The sequence below is a fragment of the Pan paniscus genome, chromosome 13 (genome assembly GCF_029289425.2).
Source record: "Pan paniscus chromosome 13, NHGRI_mPanPan1-v2.0_pri, whole genome shotgun sequence".
Lineage (NCBI taxonomy): Eukaryota > Metazoa > Chordata > Mammalia > Primates > Hominidae > Pan > Pan paniscus.
The window spans coordinates 129,962,324-129,975,015 of record NC_073262.2 but is presented as its reverse complement, the minus strand read 5'-3'; the positions used below and the strand labels follow the sequence as shown (position 1 = coordinate 129,975,015).

The following is a 12,692-nucleotide window of genomic DNA, read 5'->3' as shown; positions in this document are numbered from 1 at the left end:
TCCTTCCCCTTTCTATGCCTCTCCTATGAACTTGTCACTCAACCTCAGTTGTTCATCTTGAATCTGGCATAACCGCCTTCTCTGTCCACCTCTGAGTTACTGAGACAATCCAATAAAATAATCTACTATAGGGGGCCTTGGGATATGGCACCCAAACCCTTCAGGCCTGAAGGCTAATTCCCCAGCTGCTGGCTGACAGTACCATCCTTGCTGTTAGCCCTTACTGTGAAAATCCCAGGGCTGAACAATCGCCTGCTTAAGCTTGTGTTCTCCTACTGATCTTCACCTAAAAATATCTTATTTAATCCAATTTCCCTCTATATCTATTTGGTATAGACGCAATGAGAAAACCAACTATGCCTTCTTCACATGTGTGTATGTCTGTGTGATACTCGAGGCTGTGGGAGTACATATTTAAAAATATGCATGTGCAACTGCAGTTCTAAGAAAGGATTTATTACAGAATACAAGAAATACGTATGCAGGGACGCTGTGCAAGCTGCAAGGAGCAGTTTCCAAAATGGAGTTATTAAACACAGTAACAAAGGTTCCAAAGTGATTGTTCCACATTTCAAAAGCCAAACAAGCAACTGATGGCTGTACTGGTTTGCTAAAGATTCTTTGTTACTGGCCAAAATTACATTAATCTATCTTGGTAATACTGTTTTACGGTGATCAAAACATGTAAATGGTAGTTTAATATATCTTTAATCAAAATGAGAAAATCAATGATGGTTTACTAGTTTGATAGATATAGTTCAATTCATGGGTCCCACAGGAGAGAAAATAATAAAATGTTGAGAACTATCACTTTAAAATATTGTATGAATATAACTGAGAAATATTATCTTATTTGGTACACTAAATACCTGTCGTCTTAGTGAAGCTGCATCTACAACAGTCAGGTCATCTGACGTTCCTTCAATGGTTGTATCTATATTTGAAATGCCATACCTGCAGATAAGAGATAGAAATACAAATGAATAGTAAAGTAGAACTCAGAGTAAATGGCACGCCACATCATGCTTTGTGTAATGCTCAAAGTAGTATTCAGAAAACTGGTACTTAATAATATGAATTACTAAAATATTTTACTATCTGAATTTGTACTAATAAAGGAAAGAAAAAAGCTTAAAATGACAACTGTCTACAATATTGAAAAAGGGCACTAAAAACTGGAGAATGAGAAAAAAATCCTGACTAAAGAAACAAATAGAAAATTCTCAAGCCAGAAGGATTGGCAATGCTAAAAAGGGTCCCTGGCTGAAAAGGTTTGAGAGCTGCCACTTAGGATAGAACAAAATATAATTCTTACACAAACTTATGTCCATATGTAAGCCCATAGGCACAGACTCACTAGCAGGGAACACAAAGTAGACTAACTCTAAAAAAAGAAAGACTCATCACCTCTTCTCACTGCCTCTTGTCTTGCCATTTTTATTCTTTACTTCTTGTCTTTTTATTTTTTTGAGACAGAGTTTCACTTTTGTTGCCCAGGCTGGAGTGCAATGGCACAATCTCAGCTCATTGCAACCTCCACCTCTGGGGTTCAAGTGATTCTCCTACCTCAGCCTCCCAAGTAGCTGGAATTACAGGCACCTGCCACCATGCCCGGCTAATTTTTGTACTTTTAGTAGAGATGGGGTTTCACCATTTTGGCCAGGCTGGTCTCAAAGTCCTGACCTCAGGTGATCCACCCACCTCAGCCTCCTAAATTGCTGGGATTACAGGCCTGAGCAACCACGCCTGGCCTATTCTTTACTTATTTCCAATTACTTATGCTCTACTGTGTTCTCCCGCAGAAACAATTATAAAATCTCCTGAATACATCTTACCACTACATTTAGCTCCAGAATTGGCCCAATAATGAATAAAATGCTGTGTATAAAATAATACTGAAAAACCATTAAGACAAAATCCAGAGAAAGCATATTAAAAAAGTACTTTTTGTTCCAATGTAGTTACTTCTAAAGTGGCACTAATTTCTAGGTGAATGAGACTAAACCTCTGAAAAACAAAGACAAATGCCATTCCTCTTCTTTGCCTGGATTTCCACATTTTAAAATTTAGTTTAATTAATAGCTTCATTGAGATACAACTTATATAACCACATAATTCACCTCACATGTATTTTATACCCTAAATGGTTATTTTAGTAAAATGGCATAGTAAATTTTCTAAATGAGCAGAATATAAATAAACTAAATTAAAAGTTATTCCTGTGTAGTCCAGAGAATTGGCAAATGGATCATCTATTCTAATACCTATCCCAGCAAGTCCCCACTACAAAAAGTACATACCCACAAAAAGGGATATGAAGCAGAATTATACTTTTCATCCAGACATGTTAAAGACAAGTCTACTCAGAAAATCCTTTTGTTTTAAATATTGTTAAAAGTAATAAAAATACTTTAATAAAGTATGCAAAACACCTTAAACAATAGATGGTGTGTACTGACTCTAGATAATCTACAACCATCTCCAAATATTCCTTCTATGGCTAAATTATCCTGCTTTCTCATTAACTGTCCCCTTATTTCATGAGAACACAGTAAACAACCTGGAGCACTTAGGGTAATTATACCAGTTAGAGAAGTAAACTTCTAAGTTAGTAGATGCTGGAACTATGGGTTTACAAATGATTAGTGGAAAAAATAAAGGTAGAAGATTCCCTTTTCCTTCACTTCATCCTCAAAATAAAACTCTTCTCTTTCTCTGAGGCCACATAACAGAGGAATAATTAGGAAAAAAATCAAACAGAAGCAATTGTTAAAGGGATCTGAACTGAACATACAGAATGAAGTACAAATGAAAGCGATTACTCACAATTTATATCCTGAATTAACTAAGGTTTAGATATCTGAAAAGGAAATCTCGATTTGCAAAGAAATATAAGGATATGACAAAAGATTTTACCTATATACTTCAATTTAAAACAAAAATATGTTACTTTACATTGTGTTTTAAACAAAAACCTGTATTTATTAGAACTAAAAAACTCTAATGCTAAGTTAGACCACTGGCTGAAAATACTCTGACAGAAAGATAAAAGATCACAAACTTAGAGAAAAATATAAGGGAAAACAACAATGAACTGAACTAAGATTGTAAAAAGAAACAAGTCAGCAGAGTGGTAAGGGATTACCACAGGCGCGCTTTTCAATTCCTCCACCATGAATTCAGTTTTAATGAGCAGCTAATGTTTCCCTTTTCTCTTGCTTCAATGAATGTACCAACTTCTAAGCACAGAAACGATGCTGCCAGTTTTAAATCTACTGCTACCGACAATATATTTCTGCTTAAATAAAACTGACTGAAAAAATTATACAGTAATAGCATCTGTGAATACCAACAAGTTTTTGATTTTTTCCAGACTATAGGAAAACTAAATGGGGATTTTGGCACTTAAGAACTGCATGTATTTGTATGTGCCATTCTGCCAGCCCCTATGCGTGTCAGGAAGAAAGGAACGCTCAACCTACGCGTGTCTGAAAGTGTAAAAAGGGCAAAAATAAGAGAGAAGGCCTTAAATCAACAGATGATAAAAATGCTTAAAACTAAATTTCCTTTCTAAATATGTGCCTTCCCAAACTGTGGAGTTGTTAATGCTGATTTCTCCCAATTTAAGATGAAGCCTTACAAACAAAGACAGGTTTGTTCACACACTAAAAGTAACATTCCAGATAATTAACAACTTAAAAGGAAATGCTGGGCACAATTCAGGCAACCATTAAAATGATGTACATAAAATAAGATTTAAGACTTTTTTCTGTTTTAGCATGTAAATTATTATAAACCACCTATAAACTATTAACACTACACTTAAATAAAATAGCTGTTCACATCATACCATAATTATTAAACATTTTCCCTCATACTAATTGGCCAAATGTCATGACTGATTATTCTTGTTCTTAGAGAGAAGCAAGATGTACTCATCGAGGAAAGCTGTAGAAACAAGTTCAGCTACAAACACAGGCATGGCTACGACATGCATCATGCCCTGCAACACACAAATTCCGCCAAGCATTTACCCTGGTAATTACGAAGTCTCAAAATTTACCTGACGTTGTCATGATGAGGATTAGAAGTGGCGGCAGCAGACCCACCACGCAACACAGGTCTAAGGCAGGTTTTTGCGGGAGAAGGCACAAGACAGAATCAGGAAACAGAGAAGTAATAAAATAAAAGCAAAAACAAGACAAATAAATGTCAAATAGGATTATATTGTATATTTCAATACAATATAATATCTCTCAACTACTTTAAAAAATCCTTGTCTCATGTGTCCTCCATTTTATCATTTTCATAAACTCAACATTACTATTGATCAAAGAAACAAAGGGAATCTATATTTACACGACAAAACAGCACCAACATATAAAATAATTTTCTTGGTGCTTTACTTTATGAAATTTAAGACAGAGGACAACTCTACTTAAAAAGTGTAATTCCTTTCTTCTAGTTGGAAAAAAAAATCACTAGCACCTTTAAAAGCATATCAGGACCTGGTTAGCTGCACCGGTATGACCATAGTTGCTCATCTGGTATCAACAGCTCTATCTCAAAAACTGTATTCATAAATTTCAAGAAACTCCATTTCCCACACTTCCTTCCCTCCCACCTCATTAATTTTGAGTAGTGCCTGATGTCTCGTTGCAGCTGTGTCTCATTCAAACTCTCAGCTCTCCACAGTGAAAATGCAAGCCTCCACTCTGAAGCTGAGATCAGGAGACGTGCTAGAGCACATTACAGGAAGGGCAATCCACAATTTGAGTCTGATCTTGAGACAACCAGGAGTGACATACAGGGCTGCTGGAAATGAAGACTAAGGTGCAATGGGAAACTTGGTGGGGATTTCCACTCATTCTCAGTATATACTTTGGCGCTAGAGGACAGTTAGCTTTCTACTTTGATAAGCAGTAACCTTTCCAATAAGTTTTATCTTTTAAAATCAGAAAACAAAAGCTTCTAAGTGTTCACTGGTCAATTCCCCCTAAAACAATGAGCAATATTTACTAAGCAGAGAAAGGAGACTGGAGTGTTGGATCCATATAAAGATTTGAAGAATTATTAAATCCTATTTTGGATATCTCATTCTCTAAGTAACTGATCTGGTTTTGCCTGAATTTAAGTATCAAGACAATAATTATATAATGGTAAATGTTTAATACCAAATGCACTAATTTTTTCTGTAAGTTGGCACAGCTGTGGAATTTTGACTACAATACAAATCATTATTTTCTGATAATTCAATTCATGTAAGAAAATTCTAATGTTTAACTTCTACATGTCTTAAAGGTACTACCAGTGCTTAAAGAAATTTCTGGAGCCTAGATGATAAGGGATTCAGAGACTTTTTGGGGGAACACGTTTGACTTTTATTTTACTGGCTAAAAAACATGGAGAAATCACATATGCTTAAGACAGGTCTTTAACTCATCTCATCCTACTAACATATTTACTCTGTGGCATTAGGAAACCTGTTATTTAACTACAATCTTAAATTACACTAACATGAAAACGGTTAACTAGATGAAGCCATCACTGTGTGCTTCCTAAAGCTTTTTAAAATGCACACAGTATGTTCAAATGGGTCTGTCATATTCAACATATTCCACCACAGAGATTTCCCTTTTATAACGCAGAGCCAGAAAATAATACAGTTACCTTTCACAACGTATTTCATTTTGTCTTCTCACACTGGCAATTGACACATATAATATAAAAGTAAATTAGACAGGTATGTGGCAAAGTTAGAAACTTCATTCAAGTACCATTTTCTACGATAAGTATGATTTAATACATAAAATCTTCTCAACAGTATGTTTTGTAGAGTGGCAAAAGGGAAAGAAATCCAAGGCTACCACCAAGCTCTGCCATTAACTTGAGTACTGACATTTTTTGAGTAAATATGCTCTGACGTAACAGAATATGTGTTTCTTTGCTATAAAAATGTAATCCGCTACAGAAAATAAACAGTTTAATTGGGGATCAGGAATTATACATTTTTTTAAAGAGAAAAATTATAAATAACAAACACTGTATCCACTGCAACTCTGGATTTCTAGGTCTTCCAAGTTGTATATTTATAGGGATACTTGCCAAAAATATAAATTATTCATACATTGGTTTCTTATTCTATGCACTCAAAGCTGGTACAATCTGTTAAGGAAAAACTGCCTAAAATAATCAAGCCCCTCGTAAAAATGAGAGCTAAGCATGACTCATCTATCAATATTTAAATAATGTTCTTACACAGGAACTAAGTTTCTTTTTGAAGATGCGAATATTTTACATTGTAAAATGAGATACATAGCTCTAACAGATACAGGGAGAGACCGGCATTTTCTAACCAGTTAAGGATCAAATCATAATAGTATTTTAATTTCTGCGCACCTGAGCAAATGACACACCTGGTGCTTTGGTAAATTTTCAGTGTATCAGTTCTCCAAATGCGTAACACTCACCTGTGTAAATAAACTTTTCTAACATGTACCTAGGATTTAACTTGGTTTTCACGTTGAGTTTGGTTTAGATCATCTACATTCTTGTAAGAAAAAAATATATGGTACACAAACCTTTTGACAGCATCCTTTAAAATGTAAACTGAACACAGTTCTTATGTCAAGGAATTGTGAATCTGCATTACTTCATAGTGATAAAGCAAGCAGAAAGCTTTTTTCTTTTTCTGCCAAATAGTTCTAGTTTAAATTAACTACACCTAATGTGATGGCATATGACCAAAGATAAGGTATTGCATTAGCATAATAGCCAAGAGTAATAAAATAGAAAAGAAAAAATGATCTACAGAGCAAGGAACATAGAAGCACTTAAAATTTTATAAGCAGTATTATTTTATAATCATGCAAGTAGAACATTATCCAAATTTCACATTCCTATTTCTTACATCTGAAAAGTCATGCCAGATACTTCTCACAAAGGAAATAAAAACTGATGTGGCACTTAAAATTCTGATAAAATCTTGCTCAACACTGAGATCCTAAGTGAATACAACTTTAAAAAATCCTTTCAATACTGAAAGCGTCAATAAGACTGATGAGAATCTAACCCTCCAAGCTCCAAGGTAACAACTAATGCTACAGATCTAGGAGAAAAGCATTATTAATATAACTCCTTCATGAACTTTTAAAAACTTACTGAAATGAATGAGAAAAGAGAATTCCTTCCCAGAAAAGGGATTTTAGAGTTATCAATTCATCACAATGTAAAAAAGTGAAATAAAATTTCACTGAAAGTCCAAAAATATTTTTCATTATTAAAAAAATACAAAGTTTATACTAATATGATTTTTGATTTTATACATTTGACTCTGAGGCACAATTTTTTTCCATTATGGAGGAAAAAATCCATATTTTTATAAGTTCCACATTATTGCAATGAACTGTGTATATGCTGGTGAGGGGGAATTAGGACAAATAATTTTTTTTCTTTTTTTACTTTTTGGGACATATAATTTTAATGTACTGTGACTTTGCCATCTAGCTATTATTACTTTTTATACAAGATTTGGAAATATCTCTCTCATTCAGATATTTTAAATGTAATAGCATTTGATATGATATACTCGCACCTAATATATCTGGTCTCCACTAAGGACTTACTGTAATTAAAAAGTTAAACAAGTTAGCTGATGGACAATAAATCTGTTTTAAGGAGGGAAGAGAAAACAGGCCCTTGTAAATATTAGCTCTTAAGTGCCAGCTACTTTATATGCAATATCATTTGAAAGATCTCCTACCATATTAAATAAAGAATTGGAGGCCATTATCCCTATATTATAATTAAAGGTGGGGGAGGGGAGAAGATCCTCACAATAATTCACAAAGCTAGATATTATTATCCTTCCTCTCTATTTCTCAACAAATGAGAAAAGTGAGGCCAAAAGAAGCTAAGCAATTTGTTCAAGGCCATCATGCAGCTATACAGTGGGGTGGATCCGGGTTAATTCTAGCTGACTCCCTGAATCCATACTTTTTGTTCTGAACCTTGCTGCTTCTTACAGCTTCCCAATAGTCCAAGAATGTCTCTGAAGCTTCAAAAAGCATAAAAGGGAGTCTAAACCCTTGGGGAAAAACAAACAAACAAAACAGATCTATACATATACATGTATATATAATTCCCCTCCCCACACCCTCATGCCATGAGCTTTCTTTTTAAGCTCTTCTTAGTGCAGCTTTCAGTCCTTGGGCCGAAATGCATAGCACTAGGTCAACTCTGGGAAGGCTCAGAAAGGCCCTGGATTCAACAATGATAAGTAGCACGGACAGGTGCTTGTGAAGTATGGTGACATACCCAGGGCCTGTGTGAGGACTACAAGCACTCAACAAGAAAAAGTTTGTCCAGTGCAAGTCAGAAGTCATATTCGTTCCTAAGGTAAGAAACAGGATTTATTAGAAGGGCCAGCTTAATTTATTGTGAAATTCTTCAAAATGCAAAAAGTAACAATAATCATGAAAATTCAAACCCTGACTACCAGAAGCCACTAGATAAATGTTCAGAGTTGAAATGAAATTGACTCTATCTTTCCCACACTATGCCAAAAAAGCTCCCTGAATTTCCTTTAAAACATTATGTAGTAATAAAACAAGGACAAAAAGTACTTCAGATAACTGCAAAAAAATTATTTGTATGAATAAGTCTAAGTATACTACTGATGATTTTACTTGGAGATGTTCAAAAGTGAGATAAATTATCAACACTGAAAAATATCAGTATTATCAAAAAGATGATAGCACCTGGAATTTTCAAAACAAGCCTAGAAATCCGTAGCTGAGAGGAAAGGAAAAAAGTGTCCTGGCAGCTGCGCTGACATCACCTCCTCAGATCTGCTTTATTAATCCAATCATATCAGCAGCATAAATGATTACATCAAAAGACTAACTAACGAGGACTAGTAAGCTTCAGTCTAACACTCAATCCAATGGGACGGGGCCCCTTGGCATATCCCCAAGTGGAATCAAGTACTTAGAGTAGGCTAGAAAAGCCTTTGAAAAAAATCACTACACTTTCTATGTATACTCTCCCTGACAGAAGGAAAGCTAATGTAATCTTGTGAAATGTGAATTTTGGACAATAATTTCAAATTAAAAGAAAGTAAAGCAAGCTGTTTCAAATCATTGCATCTTAGAAAGAGGCTAGAAGGTAAAAACAGAAAAGAAAGACACCACAGTCCACTAAACAAGAGGCCAAAAAATATGCAATAAAGCTGTCAAGAGTCACGGATGGCCAATCACCTGCGATTTTCATCCAGCACATCCAAGATCTGCTGGTATGCCCTACGAGTAGAAGACTGGATAAGCGACAAAATGCCACGAGCAGAGGAAAGATTAGCTCCATCTTCAGGTAACATATGGGGAGGACAGACCCGAGCCTGTTGTGGCGATGGTGTCACACTGTTTACACAAGCACAGCAAATGAAGAGAAAAACACTCAAGTCAGATTTTTATAAAACTTCAGCTGAGCAGTCTTTATCTTAATTTTCTTATGTGTTCTTGCCCCTCTTTCCCACCCTTCACTCTCCCCACAAGAAAACAGTCAAAGAATAAACATTTTGAATTGTTTCCAAAAACTAGCTACAAGGCAGCACTTATAACTTTGTAACCCTAAACATCAAAATAAATAAACTGAATATGAAAGAAATGTAGAAAGGGAAGAGAACTACAGCAATGAATGTGTTCAACCCCTCCCATGGAGAAGCAGCATTCTTTACTTCGTGTTTATATTCAAATTCAATAAACCAAACTTCTAAGAAACAACACTGCTGTCGACTTATGGATGATTAGAAGAGTAGGACAGGGAATTCTCACATACAGATGTCAAAGTTTAAACACATGAATCAAAAGTGATTCCATAAAAACACCATTTCAAATACTTCGTAAAGCCAATGAAGCAAGTTGAAGTTTATGACAAATAAATGACACTGATTTAAGGATGAATTAGTCTTAGAAACTGGTAACAAAGCATTTTGATTGTTTAATTATAGTAAGCGTATGTTCTCTAGTTAAATGACTAAAGCATAAAAATATTCCCAAATCTGTGAATACAGCAAAAGAAGGCAAGGACACTTCTTAAATTATCAATGGCTGATAACCATTTCTGGGCTTCTTAGTGACAATAATCTTAATCGTTCTTTCATGTGTGGGCTGAGATTCACAATTTCATTTGACTCCCCTGCCAGTGCTTTCTGAAAGCTGAATGAACCAATTCTTATGGTTCTAACCTAAACTCTTAAGATCTGTGTCAGTATTTTCAGGGAGCTGTTTAACGTTACAGTATGATTATCTATTGTGAGGTATTTAACTGACATACAGACTACGACAGTGGAATGAGGGCTCAACATTCTCAACGTCAAGGCAAAACTAACATCAGGCTAAACGTCATCCAATGTGTATTACATCTGAAAGAATAAAAACAAAGCAGATGGTAAACAATTGAAAAAAGAAAATCTCTTATTTTGACTGTGTAATCTTTTCTAACAGCATGTATTTGTTTGGAAACTACAAAATAAGTGGGATAATTTTTGACAGGATAGTTACAGTCATCTGATATTATTCCCAGAGTCCCAGAAAATTAAAAAACAAAATCTCCTCCACAGTTTTATGAATAACTTTGAATGGCTTGGTGATCCAAAGACAGAAGTACCATAATATGAAAACCATGTTTTTCAAAGACTACTTAAAAGATCTAAGCCAAATCTTAACATATAAAGCAACTATCTATCAAGCCTGATTCACTATAGGATTTAGGTCAAATTTGGTGTCAAGATAAACTCAAATTTTCAGATGCAGTCTCATGGCTAGTGACCTTAAATGTCCGTCCAGAGACTGGCAATCTCTGGGAATACACATAAGCCAACATTATCTACTGATCCATGGTAATTGGCAAAACCCATACCGGGCATTCCAGAAGGGTAAAAACAAATAAACAAACAAACCAACAAATAAAAAAAAATCCTATCTGTGAAACAAAACTATATGTTAGTCTTACACTCAGAATTCTCTTTAGGCAGCACTGGGAAAACCTGAAGCTCTTACTGCTTGTGAGAATTAAAAAATGGCCAGTTCCACATCAACATAAACAAACAATCCATCTTACACTCTTCTTGATAGAGCAGCCAGTGTAACTGCCTAAATTCACTCAAGCAAGTTTTAAAGGACAAATCCGTACTTTGCCTTTGCATTTGGGGGTTTAAATTGAACACTTCGTGTATCATTCTGTATTGATAAATAAACCAGCTATATACTAACATATTAAAGGCTACAATAATCAATATTTAGAATTATAATCTTGGGGCAACAGTATGAACGAACTAAACTCAAATCCATGAAAAAAACTTAATGGATTTTGGCCCATTAAAAATTAAAATAAAAGAAGGGTTACTTCCTCTAAGAGAAATCCTTTTGCCGGAAACAAACAATAATGAATTGTTTATTTAAATGGTAAAAGTACAAGTATTTTCTGTCCATATATAGGAAATGAGGAGGTCATGTTATAAAATAGTCAAACATAAACTTACTTCAGACTAACTGCAAAGAGTTCCTAAGATGGAATGCAGAAGGTTGGATTCTAAAACAATCAATAAGATCTCTCTCAATTCTAAGATTTTACGATCACATGAAATTGGAATACAATGAGAAAAAACCTTACATGATCCTCAGTTATAATTTAACATGAAAAATACTTATGCAGAAAGATAAAAGATGAAATTAAGTTTTTATCAATACTAGTAAAGATATTTATTTCCTCAAAAACCAGCATCAAAAACATAACTTGAGGTTGTAGTTGTTTCTCAAAAGAAATTAACATTTCAAAGATTAGTAAAAAAATTAGCTTTTCATTCATGTGTATGGCAATCCTCCATAAACAGCAAAAACGAAATCGGGAGTATTTTTTTTTTAATTGATGACTACTTTTGCCAGTGCTGTATAGATTAAATGTCCTTGTTTGGTAACATTTAATTCCATCCACAGATGAAATAAATCACCATTAAGATTGCCAAAACTACATTAGTAATTAGAGGCAATAAATAATTTAGCAATTGTCTTTCCTTTTTAAAACTTTAAGCAGTCTTGTTGGTCTTTTTTACAAATAAATGTAAAAACAAAAAAGAATAAGCTCCATTTTAGCAATCAGTTTGACAGGAGCTAAAATGTACTCCACAGGTATCAACTGTGGAGGGAAACAGCGCTTTCATCTCCGTCCACTCATGGACCCAACCAAGGTTTAAAGACTTCCTGTTTCTGTAGTTTTGACAAGTGAACTATTGTGGAAAATAAAAAAGTAAACATACTGCAAAGGCACTGAGAAGATTAAGTAAATGGCATTATATATATATATTAGTAATTTAATAAAAATGCAATTTGATAAACTGATTCCAGTGATATTATAAAATAGCAAAGTCTCACTCAACATTACCTTTTTAAAAGAAAAGATTAGAAAATTTTGAAGAAAGCACTGATGTTTACCATGCTTCGTTAGTAATAGCTCTACCTCATGCTTACATGAAATCTTATCACGTAAGAGTTACGTAAACAACACCAGGGCTGGGCACAGTGGCTCATGCCTATAATCCCAGCACTTTGGGAGGCCGAGGTGGGCAGATCACTTGAGGTCAGGAGTTCAAGACCAGCCTGGCCAATATGATGAAACCCTGTCTCTACTAAAAATAC

At 34.6% G+C, this 12,692-nt stretch overlaps 1 protein-coding gene across 10 annotated transcripts in view; it reads right to left on the bottom strand.

The window, feature by feature from the left end:
- Positions 1-12,692, bottom strand: part of MFF (mitochondrial fission factor) — a 32,235-nt gene that overhangs the window by 1,212 nt on the left and 18,331 nt on the right. For 5 of the 10 annotated variants that reach the window (XM_008975282.4, XM_008975278.4, XM_008975279.4 and 2 more), the window contains 4 exons: positions 9,258-9,416; positions 5,671-5,703; positions 4,064-4,123; positions 870-954 (listed from right to left, as the gene is read on the bottom strand). In XM_008975282.4, the coding sequence (XP_008973530.1) occupies positions 870-954; positions 4,064-4,123; positions 5,671-5,703; positions 9,258-9,416 (337 nt within the window). The remainder of the gene's footprint in view (positions 1-869; positions 955-4,063; positions 4,124-5,670; positions 5,704-9,257; positions 9,417-12,692) is intronic. The other 5 variants (XM_003821832.4, XM_008975284.4, XM_008975287.4 and 2 more) reach the window with 4 other exon arrangements.